The sequence below is a fragment of the Pleurodeles waltl genome, chromosome 5 (genome assembly GCF_031143425.1).
Source record: "Pleurodeles waltl isolate 20211129_DDA chromosome 5, aPleWal1.hap1.20221129, whole genome shotgun sequence".
Taxonomy (NCBI): domain Eukaryota; kingdom Metazoa; phylum Chordata; class Amphibia; order Caudata; family Salamandridae; genus Pleurodeles; species Pleurodeles waltl.
The window spans coordinates 1,314,189,719-1,314,216,574 of NC_090444.1; the positions used below are offsets into that span (position 1 = coordinate 1,314,189,719).

Sequence of the window (26,856 nt, forward strand, 5' to 3'; positions counted from 1 at the left end):
TTACTTTTTCGTTTCGTTTTTTTTTTTTATATTTTAGTATTGTATTTCACTTTACTTTTTTGGCGTGGTTTTCTAGATCGAATAATATTATTTGACTACTGATTAATTTGCACATTATTTATTTTATCTAGTATCCATGTGTTCCTTATGCCCTGGTTGACTTGTGAGCAGATTTGTGATTAATTAGTTGAACTGAGGCGTAAACCTAGAGGTGGGTTGGAGAAATATTCTTACAACCTGAGAACTAATGGCGCTTGCAGTGGGGAATGAAAGGTTTTGCACTGCTATGGAGATTGTTCCATCTGCCTGCATTTACTTTTCTGGCCTGCTCTGTACCCCTTTGCCTAGTGAACTTTACATATTCAGGTCGACCAACGTTGGTCCACATTTTGTTTTGTTACCGCAGCAGGGGGAAGTACAACCCATAGAGAAGGGTGACTGCGACCCCTCCAGGCTCAAGGGCGAATGGCAATTAGTGGGGGCCAATTATTGATGCAGAGGCACAGAACAGTTTTTAGTAAACGCCCAAGTGAAAGTATACTAACCCTCTTGTGGAATTTCATTCACTTCTTCATAACTGGGTTCTTCACTTGCCCTAAATGCATGTGCAGGGGCATTACGCATTTACAGCCCCTGCGGGGCAGGACAGCCACAGCCCTTCAAGGCCCCTAACCCGTCAGGGGCCCCCATTCAGCCAAAGGTCAATGAATATCTGTAAGATATGGGAGAGTCAGGGCTCCTCTTCACATTCTGTTTGGGGGCTTGGACTTTTGTTTTGCACTATGCCACTCTGCATGTGTTACGGTTATGATTATGTCTACAAGACTGGGAGTACATGTTAGGAATCGTGTCCCAAGGGCACTGCAATAGCAGCACAGGTTGTCGATGGCAGTGTTGACCTGACAATCAGCATATAGCTAGCTATCCTCGGAGGAAACCTGCAGCCCGTTTGGGAGGGTTGTGCAACTCTATAGTATGGGTTTCCTGTCCTTCCATATACCACAACAAAGAAACCATGCTCAGGATGTCAGGCATGGGACTCTCCAACATACAAACAAATGGCTATTTGATGATCCCGTCCTCCAACCTTTGGAGCTTGGAAAAGTACTTGCAAAGCTACATATGCTCTAGTTGCCTGGATTTATGATTTCTCAATATGACCGACTTGCCTGGAGTTCAGCCACAGTCCTCCAGAACGGGATTATAATTTGACCTACAGAGATAGTACTTTCTATTTTTGGTCCTTCTGACACATCGACAGCATCAGCTGAACGTCCCTGACCGCGATCAAGAATTTTAATTGCTAATTCCCCTCATGAATAGGTCTAAGCCCTGGTGCTGTGTCATGAGGACCAGGCCCATAGTCACAGGGAGGCCCCTGATCATGAGAACAAAGAGAAGGCCCAGCTAACGGAAAACTGGATGGAGGTGGACAGAGAAAAGGGCCAACGCGAGCCAGAATGATGTACGTGTCAATCGTGCAGGACCAAATTTCCGGAAACTATGCGAATCACACAAGAATCGATAATTATTTGAGACACAAACTGACTGCACCCGATGGTGAACCTCCCTTCCATTTTTGATTTGTGGCAACTGATAAAGCCTCTTTGCTGAGGGGATAATAGTGTTTCACCCTAATATCTTTGTATATTGCAATGGTTGCCAAGAGCTCAGAACTATTAACAAGAATAAGTGCCCGATGAGTGTAAACCATTTCACTATGTGGCCCCAAAACATATATGCCAACAGACCAGACTCAGGCAGAAGACTCCCGATTTTTTTTTTTTTTTTAAAGCCTAAAAGCTCTCTATTTAGCAGTCTCTTGCCTGAAATTGCCTCGGCTTTATGGAAAGTCTATGGGAAAAAATTACAGTCCCTCGACTTTTTCGAAATCTCCCTATTCCTAATTTCAAAATATTGGCATGTATGCCAAACCTGTGGGTGCCCTTGGCAACTGAACACCATGGCTGTAACCAGCAATTACCAAGATACCCTAAATGTCAGTTACTCTCATTAGGTCCTATTCGTGAGGTTCCAGTCAGTTACCTGGTGCTATTTGGCACCCTGAACAGTCACTGGGTACATTCTGCGACTCCACTGGGTACATTCTGCGACTCCACTGGTCCCTGAAACAAAATGTGCTTCGTAACCCTGCCTAGATTTCTTTTGCCAACTAGAAGGTGGCCCTTGTTTCTGGATTTGCAGTTCACTTTCGATGTAAAGCTACTGAGTTTTGGGCATGGTTGTGACAAAGCTGGGATAGGCTCTATAAGAACCCCCTTGAATCCAGACCTTCAAGAGAAACTAGAAAAAAAGAAATACATATCATTAACTCCTTAGCTATGTTGTTCCAGCCTAGTTACACTGATATCTGGTTTTGCCACTGGGGTTACCAAAGAACAGATGTTTATACTGTGACCTGCAGCATCCCAGATTTATGTGTACACATGGCAGATGTTTGACCCTACACACTATAATTTTCTTAATGCTACAAAATTTCTGGAGTCATACCTTGGCTTTACAAGAAGCTACGACTGGCCACTGAGTTAATGTGTGGGGATATGTTTTAATACCATATTGAGTTTCAAATCTATTCATAATGCATGAGTTTCCAACTGGAGTAAAATATGACTGCTGAACAAGCAAGAGTCAGGCACAAATGGAGAAGTTGATTATCCAACTGGTGTCCAAGGCCCATATTTATACTTTTTTAGCGCCGCATTTGCGCCACTTTTTGACACAAAAACAGCGCAAACTTACAAAATACAATTGTATTTTGCAAGTGTGCGCCGCATTTGCGTCAAAAAAATGACGCAAATGCAGCGCTAACAAAGTATAAATATGGGCCTAAGTCCCTCAGATACTGTTGCAGTCCTGTGGTAAACAGCAGTACCTACCACTAATACACTCCAGTAAACAGCAGGCACCATGCATTACTTTACTGTCTTACATGAAGTCTCTTTACCCAAGCCCCTTTGCATTACTGGGTTGCTCTATCCTTGAAATAAGGAACAAAAGGGGTACCAATACACACGCACACAAAATAATGTAGCATATGTCTTTCAATGGCCCAAGATGAGTAATCCTCCAGTCAGCAGCATGTCAATCCACACTACAGTATCTATCACGCGACAGACGGGGCCGCTGACCTGCAATACGTTGTTTAACTGAAAAATATATAAAAATAGAACGTGAAAAAAATGTTGAAAGGCATACTCAGTAATATACAAATGCTGGTACCCATGGGCCATTTTACATAGATTTGGTTGCTGACGAGTGAAGGGTAGTATTTCACTGAGTCAAAGATATTTCACTTCTTTCGAGTTATGGAGTTGTATCACGACAATAAAATCTGAATCAAAATGGCCTAGGGGTGGGCTACGAAGCGAGCACACCATGTCAACACATGATCTAGACATGCAAATGTTACACGGATACAAGCATGTGCTACTTAACAGGAACAAACATCACGTTGGAGAATATACATCTATTTTCACTACACAAGCCTCAGCGTAAATGAGGACTTCACATATCCTTCAATTTAAATATTCATGTTCAGAGCTGTAATCTTCAAACTACTGCAGAATTTTTAAAAAGTTACATAATTTTTCAAAGGAATAAAAAAAAAATGTACAAAATTAGATACATTCGTCCCCATCCTTTCACCCCCCCCTCTAAAAATAGGAAATACTTATAAAAGGTTTGAGATGTGCAGCCATACAGACGCTACACAAGTTTGGCTTTGTGAGCATGACAATTTTGGCCTGCACTATTCCCGCAGAAAGTGCTGCACTTTACATTCACAATATTGTACGAAAATTTGCATACAATTCCCCAAAAATGTTCCTTCTTTTACTGCTGTTTCCAGTCACAGACACAAAACTAGGTCCCGGTGGGCCACAGAGGCCAAAACATCCTGACGGTCTTGTCCAGTCCTTTGATTGGCACCAAACACATTGTCCACCCGTGAAAAAGCATCATCACACAATGAGTTTTTCTTTTGGACTATGATTGGCAACTTCAGGCTGAATATTTGTGGTATCTTGTCTCGGTAGTCCATATAGATAAATTGAAATACATACTAAAAGTGATCCAATAGCGAAGGTGATAGCTGAAAAAAAAAAAAATGGAAAACATGTCATGATGCATATTTTAACATAGAAATTCAACAATAAGAATGCAGTGCTATACCAAGTAGCATTTTTTACTCAATCTAAAGGCAGGCCTTGTTACCTCACTTGTACCACCACTAAAATGCACAGGTCAGATCATCGCACATTACAAAATAGAGGAGGTAACATAAAATTGTAGACAATTATTTCTAACTTGGTGCATTTGATTTGTATCAAATGTTCTCTGCACAAGAAATGACGTATACAACTCTGTATTTTATAGCCGAGAATTAGGGTTCATGGGGCATTTCAATTTTAAAGTAGAGATACGGGATGGGGATGACCCAAAAGTACTGCAATTTTTCCCCTCTTTTTTGCAGTTCTATTCATCACAAACTTGGCACAAGGGCATTAGAGCGCGTCACATGATCATCAGATTACATTAGGCATTTTTTTATGCATGGGGAGCTTATTTGATCTCCACAGAATCGCAGAATGTTGCGCCGAGGTTGAACCTGGTTCCCCAGTTCCGAGGTCGGCAGCTTTGGCAGTTAGGCCACAGACTGCCTTTATTTACACTAAGGGCCTGATGTGGAGTTTGAATAATGGGTATTCTCTGTCACAAACGTGACGGATATCCTGTCTACCGTATAACGATTCCATAATATCCTATGTGTGACAGAGTGACCAATCCACAAACTTTAAATCAGGCCCTAAATGCTGTCAAGTTCATATTTGTTTTGTTTTCTTTCTATGCTGCCCTCGCACAACACATCACAGTTTGACTGAAGAGCCTTCATAAAGTTGCCTTTGTGGCAAGTCAGTACTAATCCATGGCTCTTTCCTATTTCCAAACAATAGTACCAGCAGCAGGACCGGAAAGTGCTTTGCAAATATATAGGTCAGAGTGGTGTGCTAGCAAATCTACTTAGTAGTCAATCGCTATGATATCTCTGGCTGATGACAGTGGGGTCGGCAGATACATTTTGGTAATAAGAGATCCTGGACTAAGAAGTAAAAAAAAAAAAAAAAAAGTAATACAAACGTTAAGTTTAAACAAAGTACTATCTCCTTCATAAGCAATGCATAGATTTGCCAGCTGAAAGAAAAGGAAAAGAGGAGGGAGAAAAGTAACATTACTCAACAGTAAACATAACTAAATACATATCCTAGGTGGTATACACACTACTCCTACAGGAGGCAACAAGAGATTAGTGGCAGTAAGCAGCTGCCCTACAAAGTATCTGTTTGGAGAACTCAACAGATAGGAGTTAGATGTGGTAGAGTACGAGGTAATTTTGGAAGGTGATCAATGCAAATAGTAACATTGTCAATATAGGAGGCGATCCATCTTGCAAAGGAGGTCTTATAGACCATATTTCCAAAATGCAAAGAGAGCCAAAGAGCATGCCAAATGTGTTGTGCAATATTTTCTCTGCCGAGGAGGCATGCAGGTCTGATATAAAGACTAGAATATACAATTCTGTGTTGAAATGGAATTCAGGGAATATAGGAAGTCCACCTTATTCTCCTAAAAGATGGTGCATAATTCAGAAGCAACAGGTTCTTCAACTTACTAATGTGCACCCACGTGACGTTAGCATTAAGCAAGGCTGTTTTTCCATGGAGAGGAACCAGAGTTCACATGAGTCACTCTGCTCAAGTGCCTTATAACCAAATTCATATTAAAAAGAGCTGTAACTTGCATAAGATAAAAAGACGAAGGCCTCTAAGATGGCATTCAATGCTCTTCTTATATGCCCAAAGGGATACCACAGTCTACTGCCGGAGGTAGTAACCACTGCCAGATAAGTGGTACAGCATAATTGACAAGGTATAAAACCAGATATTACATTATTCACGGATAAAGTGAATGTATTCAGGTCTAAAGGTCTCTGAAAACAATCTCAGCCCCTTACTTAAGACTGGGACTATTTGCGCCGAGAAGCATCCAAACTGTAGGAGGACAAACCCAAATGGACAATGAACAAGAGACTGAATGTGCACTTGACTGAAGGGAGAAATGACGATTTTACATACTGTCCTACATTAGAAGATTCCATTCTCAAGTGAAATGCAGACTGGGTACTTGACATAAGCAGTACTGAAGTTATCATTATGTTATTATGGGGATATTCGATTTCTGAAAAATCATCGGAACAGACAAGGTCGAGGGTCAGATATAAATCAACTTCACAGACCAGATAATTATCAAACCACCCCCAAAAAGTTTGATCTTTTTTCCATCCAAGAAGCACAGAGCACATAACTAAAATAGGCTAGTCGACAAATATCTATTCATGGACATACCTAGAAGCTTTCCACAAGAGCTTTCTGATGTGGGTCTCATTTGTGGAGCATTTGCTGGCCTACTGGCGCCACACACCTACAAACTAAGCATATTATGCAAAGGCAGTCATATTTCCCACATGCATCAAGGCCATGCTTGTAGGCCGTGTGCCTGTGACAAGAAACAGCCCAAAACTTATTGTAGAGCAGCAGAGACAAGATGGCGGCTGATTCAGACCGATGCTCACGCCCAGCTCGCTGCTTTTTGATTCTGGACTGCTGCTGCTGCTTTCATCACAGGCCTCCCTGGAATGAGGGAACGTGTTATCGGGGTTGTCGCCCTATGGGGCTGTGTTTGCCGGCACTGTGGGATACGGAGCAGGGGAGCAGCTGGGAAAACTGGTACGGGCCGGCGCACAGACTTGTGGGCACACCCGTGGAGTAGCCCGGCGGTACGTGCAGCCGTGGAACATCAACTCCTACAACTGGCTGGGTTGTTATGGTGAATTCAGCAAAGGTCCCTCGTCATTCATGGGGGAAGCCCTATTCGGGCCCCGGTGTGAATATGAGGGATCGGAAGCAACAACCTCCCTCTAACATGTGGCCTGAATCAGCGAGCATTGTACGGGGGCAGAGTGGCCTAGTTGTGGAGAAAGAGGCGCTACAAATGTAGGGGCTCCGGCAGGATGGTGGCTGCAAAGAATGTTGTGGAGGAGGTGAGGCCACTGATTTCTGATATGTTTAAGCATTTGTACCGGACGAGGTGCTTGGCTTCTTTATTGCCTGGAAATGAGGGGGCACAAGATGCCCAATTATCGTTTTACGACAGGACTGCACCGGACAGGATCACAAGCGGAGATACAGCTCAGGGATGTAAGCAAGCCGGGGGCGGCACTGACAAATTGAATAAAAGAACAGGGGAAATGTTAATGGATAACACAGCAACTCAACAGATGTATTCAATCATTGATTAAACCCCCCCCCCCCCCAACCCAGCAGCGGGCCCCCCAGAGCATTCAACATCTCCCTCTCTCGAGCTTATCTACCAGACAATGCTATAGCATCATGAGCAATCACAAAAGGATAGCAGGAAAGCCAAGATCGCAAATAAACAACTACAGGCATCGATGAAGAAGTAAATGTATTTATTCATCTACTGTGTATACTATTATACACTCTATTTGTGCCTATAGGTAGTAGGGCACTAGACCACTTGCACCATTACTTGATCTGTTTTCACTTGGACACCTTTGTGGAGGTGCATTAACGATTATTACTACAGCTACCATCGATTAAGAAGGTGGTAAAGTCCTGCCTTGAAATTGGGGAACGCATAACTACAATGGAGACGCGTACTAATGTATTGGAAGCAGAAGTCACAGCGGCAGTTAAACAAACAGCTATGCAGGAATCACAGATATCAGACATCCAATGGAAGATGGAAGATGCAGAAAATAGTCAACGCCGCAACAGTCTCCGGATTTTGGGCATCAAGGAAGCGATGGAAGGGCAAGACATGAGGGCATATATATAGTCTAACTATTCAAGAGTGCCTTTCCTGACCTAGCGGGCTGGAACTGGGATGCAGAGATACAGAGAGCGCATCGGTTTTCCACTATTTAGAAATAAACAGGAGGAAGGACAACCAGAGACATCCTAGGGCCATTACTATTTACTTTGGCAACTATTTGCGCAGCAAGCAGTGTTTGAAAAGGCCCGCCCAAATGTGGATGGGGTGTCTTTTTTTCCCATCCAGATTTTTCTCATGCTACAGTGGAGAGACGGTGGCAGCTGAGGCAACTGATTGAGCCATTTCAGGAGAAAGGGGCAGAGGCACATCTTCTGAGCCCCGCTCGCTTAAAGATTGTATATTAGGGTGCAGTGCGAACCTTTACTTCAGAAATTAAAGGTAGGGAATATCTGGGACAACTGAATTGCAGGAGCTCTGGTGGAGGGTTAAACTGAAGAACGGAACTATGGGAAAAGATATTATGAGTTTACGGGACTGCCGAGGGGCCCTGATTTACAATTGATACATGGCCGGTTGGGTATTAGTGGTAGCATTTAGAGGATTATGATTTTAAAGGCAGGTATGCAGTGTGTTGCGTGGTGGGTAAGGGACGACTACCATCTTACGGACCTTTAGGTCTGGTGGTCTCACACAGTAGGAGGGGGGGAGTTTACAATGGCCCTTGGCCAAACCACAGTGGGTGGGGCGGTTTGGCGGGGAGGAGGGCAAACAGCTGAGTATTGGTTCAAATTGGAGGATTTAACAAAGCTGCACACATTGGAAAGGGCATTTTGCGGACCCGTTTAAGGGGAAGACTCCAGATTAGGACATGATACAAAAAAGTAAATTACGTATAGCAACTGTGAATATTTGTGGGCTCAATGATGGCAAAAAGCGGCAATTGGCGAGGGAAGGGTTAAAATTCCTCAAGGCCGACTTCGTTTGTATGCAGGAGACACATATTTCTGGCTCGCAGAAATATTTTCTGGATTTTCCTGGGTGTTGGCATATACTACTCAGGGCATGACAACTAAAGGGGTAGCCGTAATGACACGTATCAGGTCACTGAAGGTTACGAAAAAGCTCACCAATAAACTTGGTCGGTGGGTGTTTTTGGACTGTCTTCTCGGGGGTACAAAATTTACACTCTGCTCAGTCTATGGATCCAATGTAGATCATACGAAGGTGTTGGATTTTGTCAATGTTGAGCTTGCGTCCTGTTGGGGGGTGGGGGGCTTCGGCAATTGTATGCGGAGATCTGAGTATACATCTAGATAATGGCCATCCTATTCAAGATCAAACAAAGTACCAGGGGAGGAAACCTAGAGTTTTTCAGGCTTTACAGACATTAGTACTGAATCTTGGAATGGTTGACGTCTCGCAGATATGTAGATCTTCGTATCCAGGATATACGTTTTTTTCCTTCCCGCATAATACGTTAGAGAGGTTAGACTACTTTTTTGTGTCTGCTACCTTGCAGGAAGGATTATGGATTGAGAAGTATCCAAGTGTAATGTCGGACAATAACCCGTTGGTTATGGAAGTTCGATTGGGGAGTGATGGGCCTCAGACTAAGACCTGGTCATTTGAAAGGGGTTTGTTAGCAGATCAATTATATGTGCAACAAATGAGGGCCTGAATTCCAGACTTTTTGGAGGTAAATCAGGGCTAACTCCCCCAGCCACATAATTTTGGATATGCTTAAAGCAGCTATTAGAGGAGAGACCCTTAACTTTGGTGTAAGGAAGGAAAGGGTGCACTCTAAATGGCTGGAGGCAGTACAAGCAGAGCTCACTTCACTTGAATTACGGATAGGGGAGGTGGTAAGAAACGACTCTGATATGGTGGAAATTTTAAATAAGATTGTTGTGGTAAAAGCTAAAATTACCAAAGCTTATATGGAAACGGCGGCGGTAAAGTTTCTGATGCATCAACAGGAATGCTAGGACTATAGCGAAAAGGTTGGCAAGCTTCTGGCTTTAAAAGAATGGCAAAAAATAACCTATGGTTGCATTAGCGTGCTTGAAGATTTAGATGGCCAAGTGGTGAGTGATAACCTAGAGGTTCTAAGGGAATTCAGGGAATTCTATCAGAAACTATATATGCAGGAAATTTATCCGCAAGAGGATGAGATAAACCAATACCTGGCTAGTATCTCAGTGGGACAGCTGCATGAAGATGATAAATGTAAGTAAGAGGTCCCTTTGATGGATGGGAAGCTAGCAGCAGCTGTTAACTCTCTTTCAAGTGGTAAGGCTGCAGGTCCAGGTAAGATCCCCCTTGAGATTTTTCAAGTCTTTTTTGGGGAATTGAGGGAAGAGCTCCTCACCCTATTTGTGAATTTGCAAGCAGAATCTCAACCACCTGAATCGTGGCTCGAGATGAACATGATAGTCTTTCATAAAATACAAAAAATAAAAAGGATCCACAGCTACCTGGTTCATACCACCCTAACTCCTTGGTAATAGTGATGCAAAACGTTATGCTAAAGTTCTTGCTTTAGTCTCTCCATGGCAGAATGGGTTTATCCCAGGGAAGGGTATGGCTGATCACGTTAGACAAGCGACTGCACTATTGGATGCCACAGAAGTGGCGAAGCGCCCTATGGCAGTGATCTTGCTAGACGCAGAAAAAGCCTTTGATCTGGTGCATTGGGCATATTTATGGGCAGTTCTGTGCAAAAGTAATATTGGTCCAGGCTTTATTAGGGCTATCAAGAATTTATACCGAAATCTTATGACCAAATTACAAATAGCAGGATCAGAGTTGGAGCCTTATTTTTATTTAGAGGGTCACAAGGCAGTGGTGTCCGCGCTCACCACTGTTTGCTTTATATATTGACCCACTTATTAGAAAACTGTTAGAGAACAGAGCAATTAAGTCAATGGAAACGGTAGGTCGGAGCACTAAAATACTTGTCTATGCCGATGATATTGCAGTGGTAGCTCCCGACACAGTGGTTGCAATAGCAGAGTTAGAACAAGAGACAGCAGGATTTCGGGAGAGTCTCTAGGTATTTTTTAAAAGAAATCTAAATGTCAAACTATGATCAATGGTTGGATAAATATGGAGGATGAGCATAAGGCGGTGCAGGTTAAGTATCTGGGGGTCAGGCTATCATCTAATCTGGATGAAGTAGTAGATATCAACCTGGCTCCAGTATTAGTTAGTGCCCAAAAAGAACTGTGTCGCATAAACAATCTGCAGCTCTCAATAGTAGGGCAGTGTAATGTGAATGAAATTACAAATTGGTCAGGATTGGTTTAAACAAATGGAAGACCTGACCAGCAGTTTTATATAGTCCTTCTCTACAACGCGGCGAGCTCTGCGGTATCTAGTACTACCAAGAGAGAGAGGGGGCAGGGCACTCCCCTGCTTTAGGCTCTATTACATGGCGGCTGTCTTGCAGTATATGCCCAGATATTATGCTCATCTTGGCATCTTGGCAGAGGGTCCATAGAAAATCTTCCTTCCATATAAACACTGGTCTGGGGCAGCATGGCTGAGACTGCTTTTTTGAGAATAGTTGCATCTAGTTATTTTAAGAAAGTTAAATTTAAAACAATTAAGGCCGCCTTTCAAGTCTGGGCTCAGACTAAGCAAAGGTTTGGCATCGGTCGGTTTTGCTATTATACGTCACTTTGGAATATTCCTATGCTCCCTGGGATTTTTAAGGATAATTATTGTTTAAAATAGACCAATTATGGGATCCAGAAGCTGGGAGATTTCTTCCGAAAAGAAGGGCAAAGAAAAGCGTTTGAGGACTTGAAGGAGGAGTTTTCCTTGGATAGCAGAGATTTTGTCAAATTCCTTCAGATTAGAAGCTTTTTGCTAACCATATCCAAGGAAAATTCTTGTGGGGAAAAGATCAGGTTAATGGAAGCATTAGGGAATGCAACTAGCTGTGCTTTTAGGAATCTCTATCCGCTACTATTAGATTGTTTGCAAGACGATCTGGGGAACCACATTAAGAATTGGGAACGGCGGATAGGGGTCAGTGAAAGTGTGTTCTTAGCTTCTTTGGACATGGTTCAAGGTGTGTTATTGTCAGCTGGACAGCAAGCTCAACACTATAAATTACTATTTAACCTATATTACACACCCGCTAAGTTAGCTAGATGGGGTAGTACAGCGGGCATCACTTGTCCACGATGTAGCAGCCCGAAGGCGGATTTATGCCATATGTTTTTCAGATGCTAAAAATTATCTGGTTTTATGAATGACATTACAAAATTTGTGGGAAAACTCTCGGGCAGGATATAGCTCTTACGTCACAATTGGTGCTGCTGGGGGTTGACGAGACAGCTAGCAAGAATCAAATCGAAATACTTTCTTTTCTTAGCTATGTCAATAGTGCATGGCTGTACTGCGTCAGATTGGGTGAAGCCTGACCCCCCCCCCCCCCCCCTCCCCCCCTCTTCTTGGAACCAATGGTTGGCAGGGCTTTTATCTGTTTACCACTTAGAAAACTGATTGTATGCTGCTAAAGATATGGCTGGTAGAAAAAAGGGGATTGAAAATATGGGCCCCAAAGTTGACATAGCATCCCTCTAAGGGTGCCATGCCCACAAAACACTGACTGTGGGATAGGTAAGTCACCCCTCTAGCAGACCTTACAGCCCTAAGGCAGGGTGCACTATACCACAGGTGAGGGCACAGCTGCATGAGAAACATGCCCCTATAGTGTCTAAGTCCATTCTTAGACATTGTAAGTGCAGCGTGGCCATATTAAGTATATGGTCTGGGAGTTTGTCATTATGAACACCACAGCTCCATAATGGCTTCACTGAATACTGGGAAGTTTTGTATCAAACTTCTCAGCACAATAAACCCACACTTATGCCAGTGTTGGATTTATTATAAAAAGCACACAGAGGACATCTTAGAGATGTCCCCTGTATTCTACCAAATCTTCTAGTGTAGGGCAGACTGGTCTGTGCCAGCCTGCCACTAGCAGACAAGTTTCTGACTCCCATGGGGTGAGGGCCTTTCTGCTCTCTGAGGCCAGAAACAAAGCCTGCTCTAGGTGGAGGTGCTTCACACCTCCCCCTGTAGGAACTGCAACCCCTGGCGGCGAGCCTCAAAGGCTCAGGCCTCCTGTTACAGTGACCCAGGGCCCTCCAGCTAGTGGAGATGCCTGCCCTCCAGACAATGCCCCACGTTTGGCGACAAATTTGGTGGAAAACTTAGGAAAAACAAGGAGTGACTCCTTCAGCTGGGACCACCCTTAAGGTGTCCAGAGCTAAAGTGACCCCCTCCCTGCAGAATCCTCCATCTTGGTTTGGAGGACAGAGACCAATAGGGTTCTGAATGTGTCCCCCTCCCCAAAGGGCATGGGCACAGGGAGGGTGTCACCACTGTAAGGGACGGTTCCCATTGGCTACTGCCCTCTGACCCCTGCAACACCTCTAAATCCAGGATTTAGGAGCTCCCCTGAACCAAGTTCATCAGATTCCTGGTGACCTCACAAGAAAGAAGAAGGACTGCTAAGCTGAACCCCCAGCAGAGAAGACGGAAGACGAAAACTGACTTGTCCCCAGCCCTACCGGCCTATCGCCTGCTTCAGAGAACCTGCAAAAGAAAGCGACACATCCTGCAGGCCCAGCGACCTCTGCCAAGCCTCTAGAGGACTGCCTGCATCACAGAAGACCAAGAACTCCTGTGGACAGTGGCCCTGTCCAAGAAGAAACTACATCCAAGGACTCCTGAGCCTCCCCGGATACATGAGTCCTGACCACTCTGCACCTGACACCCACAGCCCATATGTCCAGGTGACCCAACCAACTAAAGAGGATCCCCAGGCAATTCAGAGCAAGTGCCCACTCTGGGTTGACCTCTTCTGTCCCCTCACGACGAAGCCTACAGTGTGAATCCAGAGGACCCCCATGACTGCGACAGCACTGGACGAAGATATCAGATGCCAAAAGGTACACTGCATCTGCAGCCCTCTGGTCTTGGGGAACCCGACCTCCAGTGCAGCAACGTTCAGCAGGCGGCCCCTCCTACTTGTCCAGCCTGTGGTTTTCCAGAGCCGACCCCCTGGACCAAGCCTGCAGCATCTAAGTGACTCCCCCGGGGTCCCCTCAGAGGAAAGCATTGGGAGCCCGACGCTCTGTTTGCACCCTGTACCCAGCCGCCCCTACGCTGCTGAGGGTGTGAGCTTGGTGCTTATTTGTGGTTTCCCCCCCCAGTGCTCTTCTAAACCCCCCAGTTCTGCCCTCCAAAGACCCGGGTACTTACCTCCAAGCAGATCTGAAATCGAGTGCCCCCAGTCTCCATAGAAGCCCATGCTAAATTTGCCTCAACTTTGACCTCTGTACCTGGCCGGCCCTGTGTTGCTGGTGGTGGGGGGCTGGGGTTAACTTGAACCCCAACCTGTGGACTTCCTAACCCCCGAAGACTGGAAAAGTAAGTTGTGTACTTACCTTCAAAACGTACTAACCCCCCCGTCCCCATCCAACCACCCGGAACTCTTTCTGAAAATTGCACTGTCAACTTTTAAAACAGATTATTACCATTTATTCAAAAACTGTACAACATGCTGATTCCAATCAAAGTAATATTGATACATATGTGAAATACTTATTTATTGATGTACTTACCTGCAACTTGAATCTTGTGGCTCTAGAAATAAATTAACAAAAGATTTTTTTTTATATAAAAACAATTGGTCTGGAGTTGAGTCATTTAGTGTGTGCTTCTTCTATTGTCTGTATACAACAAATGCTTTGCACTAGCCTCTGATAAGCCTAACTGCTCGACCACACTACCACGAAAGAGTATTATCTGCTTTAGCCTCGGTTAAGCCTCTGGGGAACCCCTGGACTCTGTGCACACTATATCTCATTTTGATGCAGTATATACAGAGCCAGCTTCCTACATAGTTCATTGACAGATCACGATTATAGTGGGCTTTTTAGTTATAGCCCGCCAAAACATGAATAATAAATAAGTAACTTATGTTGATGATTGCCTTTACGCTGTGCAGAGCTTATGTTTCTACTCCACTAACTAAAACCAAACTGAAAGTCTGTTTGAATAAACAATTTGTTTCATAAAATGGAAATTTAAATATGCAGCAAATATTCAGACCAGCCTTCCACCTGTCGATACTGAGGGGTGGTAGTCTTCATCCAGTCTTGTCCAATATCCTTTTTTGCTAACATCAGCCTAAGACCTGTTAGGACTTTCTTGAAAGTGTGTTTTCTTCATTCTCTAGAATTTGCTGTAGTGCCACATTCGGGGTGAAATCAACTGGGTGGCTCAGAATGTTGCTGGTATGCCATCTCAAAAGAGGAAAATGATTCTAAAGGACTAGGACCGGGTGGAGAAAGACACCATAGTCAGTCAAGCACATGAGGAAGGTCAAGGTGGATCCTGTATTCATATACTATAGACGCTGTCGGGTGAAATAGACGCTATGCAGGTATTAAAATTAGATCAGACAATCCTGGTGGATCTCACCATCTTCCTCAGTGCCATAAGCATGGGTGTACTTTCATCATTCTCTAAAGGGTCCAAATCTGCCTCTTATGCCTGTCTTATTTTAGCAAATGTGTACAGGATATATGTAACAAGGTTCTGTAAATCCAAGAAATCTTTACCCTCCCATACAGCTGTAAGACTGATTTTGTTTTCGAGTAGACTGAAGGCAAATACCTTGTCCATGGTGGTCCAATAGGGGAGTAATGACATATATACGTTGGAAATAAAGATTAAATTGTGAATGCACCAGTTCAAACTCCTCTCAGAGCTCCGCAGATGACTTGACCTGCTTAGAAGTGGCTATTGCCCCAATGTGAAAGTTTCCAGTGTGTCCCAGCCTTCAAAGCCATGAAGGGCTGTTGCTTGGGGAAAGCGATTTCCCATCATAAGAAGGGTTTTTCCTTTGTGTTTATTCACCCAAGCAATATGTGAGAGTGAGTCTTGACCTATGTCCAGCGCTACTTTGGTCACTGGGGGAGTTCTGGAGAGGGATTGTCAACCACATGGGAAATTAATTGATTAATTGGAGAGACTTCACCCTGCACCCGTAAGGCAGGCCTTTATGCAGAGTTAAATGCAGGACAATAGAGCCAGTCGTTGATTATAACTAGTTTGGAGGCTTGGTATTATGAGATCAAATCTACCATGCTTACTCCTCCCTTCTAGGCAGATTTGTAGCACTTTCCCATAGCTTCCCTCCGTCCGGACCTCACAGAGCCAAAGGAAAGATTTCATCAACGAAATGAATTTCTTTCAAAAGGAGATAGGAACGCAAAAAACAAATTGCCATTGAAAAAGATAGCACCTTGGATAGGGCTACCCTTCCCCTTATTGATAACGGAACAGAGGACCAGTGAATGGTAAGTTTTCTGAAGCATGTTAGTAGTGGCAGTATATTCTCCAACCCAACCACAGACTCCTTACCTGCAAATTGAATACGTAGATATCTGAAACAGAGCAAGTTTAGCTGAATTCTGTTCGATTAATCCAGGCAGTCGCTTCTATTGTGGGAGTAGGTGCCAAACTCGTTTAGGAATTCTATGGCCTGTGCCCCTGACTCTAGGGAGTTTTTCAGGTATAGCAAGAGATCACTGGCATATAAGATCGCTCTGTCCTCCGTGACATATAACCATGCACTTATGTCTTCTAAATTTTTACAGCTGTTTTGCAGCACTGCATTTTGCACGCTTGTCAGTGACACTGATCATTTTTAATCTCTGCACAACTTTAGGGTGTCTGCTATTTTCAAATTGCCCATGGACAGTCACTGTTTTGCCTTGCACAGTAGCCACTTTTGCTGGTGACGTATGGACTCCTGGTACAGTAAAAGCACACATTTTGTTTGGTTTAGTTCTGGAATATCTAAAAAACGCCCGTCTAGATTTTCACATGAATACGAGACTAATCAATCCATGTTGGTGCTGAATTCCATACATGGTATTGCTGAATTCAGTCCAATTCAAATGCTGTTAAGTGTAAGACATGATTAGGTTTTTCTATAATTTACCAATCACTGGCATAGATTGATCTGTTTTGGTACAAATGCCATTCTTTAAATGTGAAATGTATTCTGTGCTCGGGATTAAGTTTTTTCCATGCACACCCCTTACCTCGTGTACAGGAGGCTCATTCTCTTGTGTCTTCCTCTTCTCAGAGATCTTGTGGCCCACTCTGATGAACCCATTATGTAAGATTTCGGAATCTTTTAGACCTTGCACAATTCTGATGGGTCATTCTTGCCTTTAATGTCTTTTGAATTCAAGATCATATTACAAAAGCCCCTTGACAAAAAAAAATAATAATCAACAAATTCTAAGGGGCAGCATAACGCACCTGTTATTTTCTGGATGTGATTATTATTATTCCTAATAGTTAGAGCACCCTGCACCATTTTCATACCCTGTTCTTGACAATCTAGTTATGGGCGGCTGCACTTTTATCAGCACGTGCCCTGAATTTATTCACTGTGGAGTGTGAACGATCCATGAAAAGAGGACGGGTATATATTTTGTTCCCAAATTCAGAGTTATGTTTACCTAGAAGAACAACTGTGTCGCTTTGATTGAGAATCCCACTGGGCCCAGGTTCATGCTAGTCTAAATGAACTAGCAGAGACTGGTGAGTGCTCTGACAAAGGGGATGAAGCTGCTGAGAGAAGGAAGTGCACAAGGGAACTGTAAGGAAATTGCTACATAGCATAAAACCAGCTACCATGATGACGTTGGATTCATATGGCACAAATAAAAAGCTCCCTCTACTGTGCGAATGTCATTAGTAACAACAAGTGTGACCCTATATTATTACAACAACAAACAACAGAAACAACTACCTGCCTATCTGAGAGCTTGTGCCTGAAAAAAACAAACAAGGATGGCCATATACACAGGGGGTTGTCTCAGTGAGCCTTTAGGCCATTGTTTTGGCTGGCCTATGGTAGGCAGACCTCTGTTTCAAGTGTTTCTGACAAGCGAACAAGCTGAGGCGCTCTAGTTGGAAACCTAATAGTCACCCCCTTCACCCACCTCTGAATGAGGTGGAAACGTGTGTTCAAGCAGGGCACGATCTTTGCCAATTTATGGCAGAGCTCGCTCTCCACTGAACTCTAGATGGCCCCCTATCTGTTTGTTTCTCTGTAAGGGACGCCGTACATCTCACGTCATTGCCAGGCACAATGCCAGACATCTTGTTTAGAGTCCCACTTTACAAAAATGCTGAAAAAAATATATGATTTTTACGGTAATAAGATATTTCCAAGGTGGAATTTCATGCCCCAGATGGATAGTCTCCTTCACTAGGGCCCAAATTTCATTATGAATTTAAATGTGAATTTAAAAAAAGTCGGTTGGATTCCATTTTCAATAAGTGGATTTCAGAAGCTATGTTATCCCACAAGTTTAAGGATATTTAAAAGGAAAATCATTATATTCATTAGACATAACTAATGTCTGAGAAGCAAGTAGGACTAAAAGACATGCTATTACATTAAAGGGATCTCGGTGGCAGAAGGCCAAGTACCACCCAAAAGGCCCCCAATGTACAAACTGAATTTTCATCTTGAATACAAGAGAGAATTTGCTGTGGTGCGTGCTATGGCGATCGGACTACAGGAGGCACCAAATATCAAGAGAAGGCTACGCACAGAGTGGTTTGCACAAAAGAGTCCATGCAAATTATACAACCGAAGATCAGCTTGAATAAGTGCAACCAGCAGGTGCTTAAGACTAAATCGTCAACCTCAAATTCCCAATGCCATTACAAAGTATTATTTCTGCACTGCTGTCAAGATGGTCTTTTATTGTAAGTAGGCCATCTTCAAGACTTGTGCATTTTTGCAGTCAGATGATTTCATGCATGTGGGAAAACCAGAAAGTGCCGTGTTTCAGCACAATTTATAATTCCAATAAGGGAAGGAATTCCCAATTCCGATTGAATCAAAATTACAAAGGCAATTGCAATGAGGGACTCTGTAGCAAATAGCTCATTGGAATTTGCAAAACCTGTAAAACATCACTTTCTCATTTATTCCTCTTTTCAGAATGTCTATCGTTTCTCCTGATTAGCCTTACTGCTATCTAGATTACTTTTCTTTAATCCATCATTCACCTCTTGTTTTTAGATAAGGATCTTGAACTTCAGCTTGCGACTTCTCAATCTTCACTTCAAACTCCATGTCTTACCCACTAGGAACTTTCAAATGACCTCTCAAGCAGGGATGCAATAGTCTGCAAAAAGGTGAAAAGCACAACATTTATGAAGTAAAATAACAAAGAAACATAAAGGAACTCACTTATCTGTAAACCAAAAAGAATCACTGATGCAATGGTGGAAAGCACAATAGCGGCTGCCGCAGAAAATCCTTTCATAATGTTGTCCGTGTACTTCACCACAACAGATGTGTAGAGACCACCAACGCTGCCTAGGACTGGGAAGGAATCAGAACCACAAGCCAATTAACAGAACCAATAAGTAGCAACAGACCCAAAACAAAGAAAGCCATCAAAGGTTGAGTGACTATATGGAAAATGTGACTTACCCAGTAAGCATCTGTGGCATGTAAAGCTGTAGATTCACATGCTTTGCATATATCTGCCATCTAGTGTTGGGTCCGGAGTGGTACAAGTTACATTTCTTCAAAAAAGTGTTCTGAGTCACAGGCTCAAGCGGCGACTCTTCTCGGTGATAATGCGCAGGTGCATAGAATCCTTTGTTAGATTGTTTCCCGCATGCAGTGAGAAAGGAGTGTAAGTGAAGAAAAGTACAGGGAAAGAGATGTCCATCCAAATGTAACTACATATGTACAAATATATACAAATATAATGTAACTGCAACGGCCACAGGCATCCGGGAAGGAGGGAGGTTGCATATGAATCTACAGCACTACATGCCACAAACAGATGCTTACTGGGAAAGTAACATTTTCCATTAAATCACGTGTGGCTGTAGATACACACGTGCTGAAAGACTGTAAAGCAGTCCCTCCATAAAAGCAGTTGCTACCCCTGTAGGAGTTGCAGTTGACAGCAAAAGTTTATGTAGCATAGCCTGACCTATACTGGCTTGCTGGCGTGCTAGCACATCCACACAGTAGTGTTTTTGTGTGAATGTGTGTGGTGTAGACCATGTAGCTGCTGCTACAAATGTTAGCTATAGAGTTGTTTCCAAGGAAGGTCATGGTAGCACCTTTCTTCCTAGCCGAATGTGCTCTAGGGGTCAGGTAACGGTCTCTCTGCTTTAGCATGACAAGTTTATATATATTTAACTGTCCATCTAGCTATGCCAGCTTTGGTTATTAAACTGCCTTTGAGAAAAAGCTACAAAGAGCTGTTCAGTTTTTCTAAACTCTTTGGTTCTTTCAATGTAAAACATGAGTGCTCTTTTAAGTGTGGAGAGCTCTTTCTGCAACAGAGACCGATTGTGGAAAGAATACGGGTAATTCAATGGACAGGTTTATGTGAAACTGAGAGATCACTTTAGGTAGGAACTTAGAGTTACTGCAAAGGACTACCTATCCCTATGACTCTGGAAGAAAGGTTCTTCCAAGGCTAGTGGTTGAAGCTCACTGACACACCTGAGTGATAGGAACTAAGAAAGCTACTTTCCCAGAAAGGTATTAAGGAATGAAGTGGTTCAAAAGGTGCACCTAGGAGTCTGGTGAGCAAAATGTTGAAGTTCCACAATGGTGCAGGGGCGACCCTAGGTGGAATGACCTGTTTAACGCCTTCCATGAAAGCCTTAATGACTGGGATTTTGAACAAAGAAATATGTTGCCTATTCTGTAGATAGGCAGCTGTTGCTGCAAGATATAGGCAAATGGAAGAGTATGCTACATTTCCTTTTTGTAAGTGAACCAAATAAACAATCTATCAAACAGTAGCTTTCATGGGGTCAATATGTTCGGGTTGACAGTAGCAAACAAAAACGTTTCCATTTTGCAGCATAACAGGCTCCAATTGTGGGCCTATGGGCTTCCCTGAAAATGTCCATACATTCAGCAGGCAATCCTAAGTAACCAAACTCTATGACCTTAGGAGCCATATTGCAAGGTTGAGTGACTCGGGATCTGAATGTCGGATGTGTCCTTGATTTTGAGTGAGAAGGTCCAGCCCGTTGGGGAGCTTCTCGTGGGGAACTACTGAGCGGTCTATAAGTGTGGTGAACCACGCTGACGCACCCAAGTGGGAGCTACAAGAATCATGGTGAGAGACGTTTGCCTGATCCTCCGAACCAGAAATGGAATGAGAGGGAAAGGTGGAAAAGCATAAGAAAATTTCCCTCACCAGTTCGCCCACAGAGCATTGCCCTTAGATAAAGTGTGTGGATATCTGGAGGCAAAGCTTGGAAATTTTGAGTTTCCTGCTGTGGTGAAAAGGTCTATCTGAGGGGTTCCCCACTTTGCAAAGTATGCATGAAGGACTTGTGGGTAAAGTTCTCACTCGTGGAATAGTTAGTGCCTGAGCAGGTCTGCAAAATCATTGTCCGTCCTGGGGAGATACTTTACCACCAGGTAAATGTGATGGTGGAGAGCCCACTTCCATATTGTTTGAGAGAGTTGTGACAATTGGGACAACCGTGTCACCCCTGTTTCTGCAAATAATACACTGCTATCATGTTGCTCGTCTGGACTAAGGCAACCTGGTGATATAGGTGATGAAGAAATGCTTTGAGGGCTAGAAACACCGCCTGTAGCTCAAGATAATTTATGTGTAGGGATTGGTGACTTAGTTCCCAGAGGCCTGTACTTTGAGGTTGGGAAGGTCAGCACCCCAGCCTGTCAGTGATGCATCTGTGGCCAGAATAACCTGACGTACAGGCACCAGAAAAGGTCACCTCTCCGACAGGATGGTGGTGTTCACTACATTAGAAAGCAGCGAGTATGGCGGTCTAACAACATTAAATCCTCCAGGTGACCATGTGGCTGAAAAAAACTGACAAGCTAGACACTGATGTATGGGATGCATGTGTAGTCTGGCATGGGGAACACTAGCAATGCAAGACACCATCATCCCTAACATCTGCTTAATAGTCCTAACTGTGTAAGTATGATTCTCCTGAAAATGAGGGAGAAGAAACTGGAAATTCTTGACACAGGCCGGGTTGGGGTATGCCAACCCCAACTCTGCATTCAGGCTAGTCCCTAGATAAGTCTGTACCTAAAGAGGCTGAAGGTGGGACTTGGAGAAGTTCAGAGTGAAACCTAGTGTGTGAACGAGATCCACTCTCAACTGGGTATGATGTTGGCACTGTTGTAAAGTACTGGCTTTGATGAGCCAGTCGTCTATACAGGGGAACACATGGATGTTCTTTCTTCTGAGGTGTGCGGTAACTACTGCTAAACACTTGTGAAGACTCTGGGAGTGGTGGTGACTTTGAAAGGCAGGACCATGAACTGGTACTGTTTGCCTGCAATGATGAAACTTAGGTATTTTCGGTGCGCAGGGTGGATGGGAATATGAAAGTAGGCGTCCTTTAGATCTAGAGCCATCATAAAGTCACCTTGCAATAGAAGTGGAATAACTTCCTGAAGGGTAACCATGTGAAAGTGCTCTGATGTAGTTGTTTAATGGTCTGAATTTTGAGAATAGGCCTGAGAGAGATGTCCTTTTTGGGAGTAAGGAAGTATGGGGAGTATACTCCTGTCCCTTGGAGTTGCCCACCAAATGGACTCTATGGTCTCTTTGAGAAGAAGGAATTGGACTTCTTGTTTGAGAAGGGTGAGGTGTTCCTGAGATAGCCTGTGAGTGGGAGGGGGAATATTGAGAGGAGTGGTAATGAGCTCCAGACAAAAAACCATGTTGGATACTGGAGATGACCCACTGGTCCGTGATAATATTGACCAATTGTGAACAAAAGTGTTGAAGCCTTCCCCCGACATGTGTTGAATGAGCGGAGGGCAGATAGAAGTAGTCACTGCTTTGCAGTGGAGGAAGAGCAGCAGGAGGTGGAGCGCTTTCCTCGTCCCTTATTGGTTTTACCTTTACAATGGCCCTGGAGTAGGTTGTTTGAGGATGTCTGGAGTGTGATATAGATGCCTCAGATGAGGTGGTTTTTAAGGAGCCTCTAAAGTCGCGGCGACAAAAAGTGTCTGTCTGTGTGGGGACTGGAGGGCACCCAAAGCTTTTGCTGTGTCCATGTATTTTTTGAGCTTTTCACTTTTGACTTGAGGCCCAAAAAGATGTTCCTTATCGAAAGGCATATTGAAGTCCACTTGCTGAACCTCTGGTTTGAAACCCAAACATCACAGCTAAGCGTGCCTTTGAAGAAAGACACTGGTGTTAATGCTGCATGCAGCTGTGTCAGCAGTGTCCAGGGCACAGCAAATAGAGTTATTTTAATTTGTTGCCCCTAAGCAACTTTTTGTTGTCCTCTTTTTTGGTACTCTACTGGTAAGAACTGGAGGAGCTCCTCCATTTCATCCCATTGAGCCTGGTCCTATCTGGCCAACAATGCTTGTGAGTTGGTGATACGCCAATGACTGGCCGCCTGTGCAGTAACCCTTTTGCCCGCAGCATCAATTTTTTTACTCTCCTTCTCGGGATAAGGAGAGTCTCCAGCAGCCTGGCTGTTAGCACATTTTTGTGCTGCGGTATGTGGGCTAGTGGGCTAGTGGCCTTATCCTTGGTAGTCGACATCTTCTGAGGTCGAGGAGTGTTCAAAGCTTCCGGAGAGGAAGGCTTCCTTTTCAAAAGTACAGGTGGAGAAGCAATAATACATTCTGTACCCTCCTGGATTTGGAGGTGGCACTCACGAACCTCCATAGTCTCCAGTATAGGCTCCACAGGAGAAGGGGTAGAAGAAGACTGGTTTGAGTCACTCTGGTCCAATGATCTTAACTCCATGTGTTTTGGCACTGAAGAGTTCAGTAGGTGCAATTTGGTCAGCATTGAAGTGGAGACAGGAAGTGTTCTGCTCAGAGCTGAAGCTTGGATTGAGACAGAGAAGACTTCTCGGTCTGATGAAAAGGAGGTCGAAGCCAAGGACAGTGGCTTGGTCTTGGCCGTTGTTTTTGGTGTTAAGTCAGAAGGCGGGCAGCCAAAGTAACCTTACAGTTATGACCATGGCCTGGTGGAGTGGCAGACCTGCGACCACAAGAAGGGGCCTCTTAAGGGTACTGGTATGGGCAGGAGGGGCCAAGTTACTAACCGCTTGCAGTGAGGTCATCTCATGGCTTCTGATGTCCAACTGAACGTCTGAGTTGGAAGAGCCCTGAATGCAAAGGGCCTCCTCCTCCTGTTCGTGTGCCTCCTCAAAGATGTCCAGGGTGTCATCCGGAGTCTTGTGCACAATTTCCAATTGATGTGATCTGCGGTCCCAAATGTCTTCTTCGAGTGGAAAGATTTGCAGGTCTCACAGGTAGCCTCTTGATGATCGGGGGAGAGGCAGTGTTTACACAACAAATGTTGGTCAGTGGGTGGAAATTTTGCATAGCACTGAGGGCAGAACCGGAATGGAGTCCGTACCATCAGGCCGGCATGTCCGTCAATGCCATATTGAAGACAGGCCGAAGGTGGGCGTAGACACCCCGAAGGACGCGCAGTTGATGCCCGGACCGATAATTTGAAGCAAGCGCTAAGGGGGAGGAAGCACGAGTGATAAAAAGTGGATAAGATAGGTAAAAGATTTCAAACCAGAGCAAGTCAAAATACGGAGCAAAGACGCACACGTCCAAACCTGACAGCAGAGAGAAAACAATCTAACAAAGGAGTCGACGCCCATGCGCATTATCACCTAGAGAAGGAGTCCCTCGACCTCTTGACTCTGAACACTTCTTTGAAGAAAAATAACTTGCACCCCTCTGGACCCAACATTAGATGGCATGTTAATGCAGAGCAGGTGTATCTACAGCTACACATGCCATTGAACGTTTAATTTAAATTCAAGACTGCTTTTACATCAGCTGACCTTTCCAAAACACAGTTGCTGAATTTGGAATCTACTATTCTATTTGTACCAAATACTACACAAAACACTTTTACATTAGCTTATCCAACATATAAGGCACATGGTTGAATGGGAGGAACTTTCTGCTGTGTAATGTAATACAGAATAATATTTCAATTTACTGTAATATGATGTGCTGAGTTTGGATGCCCTGTAATAGATTTCACTTTGTTTTTATTTTATTTTTTTAACTTTTATTTTATTGGCATTTGAGCTGAAGCTTAAGCAGGCATAGCAAAACACCTTATTTGTTTCAAGACATACATCTTAGCATTTGTACAAGCGGCACAATTAACGTTTACAGATTTAGTGACCTTTATGCATTACATGGTGTTTTGTCACTAAGGTTATCACTCCTCTGTTAGGATATAAGTATTACTCAATTGTTCAGAGTGCCTTATTAGTGACCTGGAGCAGGGTGGGGAGGGGGAGGGGGAGAGGGCTTTCTTTACTGAATTTCATTTTTTAGTAGTAAATAATGAATAATACTAGGCATCGCTGAGAGCATTTTCAATGTTTGCAACTGTTTTGTTTAATGCTGCCTCAAAAACAAAATATGTGGGTAGCTTAAATTTAGTTGAGCCTACAGAATATTTCTGGTGCACAAGAAAGAGGGATGAAGTCATATATACATAATTGAATGATATACACTTCCAGCAGAAGGGTGTATTTCTTTCAATGCTTCAACTTTGTAGGTATCATTTGCTTGCGTGCAAAAGTAATTTCATTGTGGTTGACACTTGGACCTCGCTCAGCTCCATTTTATTTGGGCACCTGGCATTGAGACTCCATAGGCCTTCAGATGGAAAATGTTGTGAGCCACACTCTCTCCCAGAAAGCTGCCCATCTGGATCCCCATAAGCAACCTAGCTATGTAAAATAGCGTTTTGACATTGTCTGAAAACCTAAAAATATTCTCCAGCAGCAGAAAGGCTTTTGCAGTCAGATGGACGAACTTCAGTCCGCAAATATGCATGTACCTCTCTTCTGGAGGGACAAAAGTCAGTATATTTCAAGGCTGGAGTAAAGCCTCATATGTGCTTGGAAAATAATTTGCTCACTAACCAGTGAGACTGAACGGAAGAACTGAAGGTTCTTCTTGTAGGCCCCGGAACAAGAGTTTGTGACAAACTCTTCTAAGGACACTGTAGGGGCATTTGGGCCCAGCTCCATCTAGTAAATTAAGAGTAAATGTGATGACTTACATAGCCATAGCAGTTTTGTAACTAGGCATGGAATGGTGAAGGATACAATCAGCACATGGATCCACAAAACGGAGGCTGTTCAAAGTATAACATGACACTATGAACTGCACATGAGGAATCATCCATAGGAAGAGCATAAGGCATAGCAGACAGGGCATCTGTGTTCAAGGAACTGCTACTGATTCATTCACTGAGGGCCCCATACACTGGCTTGTAAAAAAAGGAGTCCTGATGTACAGGGCACTTTTTCTCTGACATAGCTAACTGTGCACCTTGGGTGAATGGAACAGTCACATTCAATACTAAGGCCTGCAAGCCCTTGGTCATTCACAACGCTATTGAAAGTGGTGAAAACCCATGTTTGAGAATTCTTAAGTGACAGTTCCAATATCAGGTGCCATAATGCCGGCTACAATTACTACACCTAAGAACAATCTTATAGGGGCACATGGATCATGAAGTCTGAGACACTGGTGGCTGTTATCTGTACTACTCTCCAGGCCAGAGAGGGCAATGCCAGAGAGGAGAGCCAAGAAAGCAGAAACAAGTAAGGGAGCAGGATGTTGCTCTCCAGGCTTGAGAAGTCTTCCAATCCAACTGCAGAACATGATTACTACCCCCAATATGTAGAGTTTTGTGCAGCTGTTTAAACTACTGTCCTTGTCAGACTAGTTTTGGACAGCCGCATTTTATCTGCATATGCACTAAATGTATTTTCTGGGACCGTGAAAAATCTATGAACACGGGAAAGGTATATATTTATGTATATACCTTTGGATGGCTGCATCAAGTTACTGGAATTACATAACAAGACAAA

The 26,856-nt window shown here is 43.7% G+C and overlaps 1 protein-coding gene across 1 annotated transcript in view; it reads right to left on the reverse strand.

Moving 5' to 3' along the window:
• Positions 1 to 3,203: 3,203 nt before the first annotated feature.
• Positions 3,204 to 26,856, reverse strand: part of SLC35A1 (solute carrier family 35 member A1) — a 224,272-nt gene continuing 200,619 nt past the window's right edge. Inside the window, exons 7-8 of the mRNA XM_069235559.1 lie at positions 19,184 to 19,318; positions 3,204 to 4,111 (exon numbers count right to left, since the gene is read on the reverse strand). Coding sequence (XP_069091660.1) covers positions 3,981 to 4,111; positions 19,184 to 19,318 — 266 coding nt within the window. The 3' untranslated portion in view covers positions 3,204 to 3,980. The remainder of the gene's footprint in view (positions 4,112 to 19,183; positions 19,319 to 26,856) is intronic.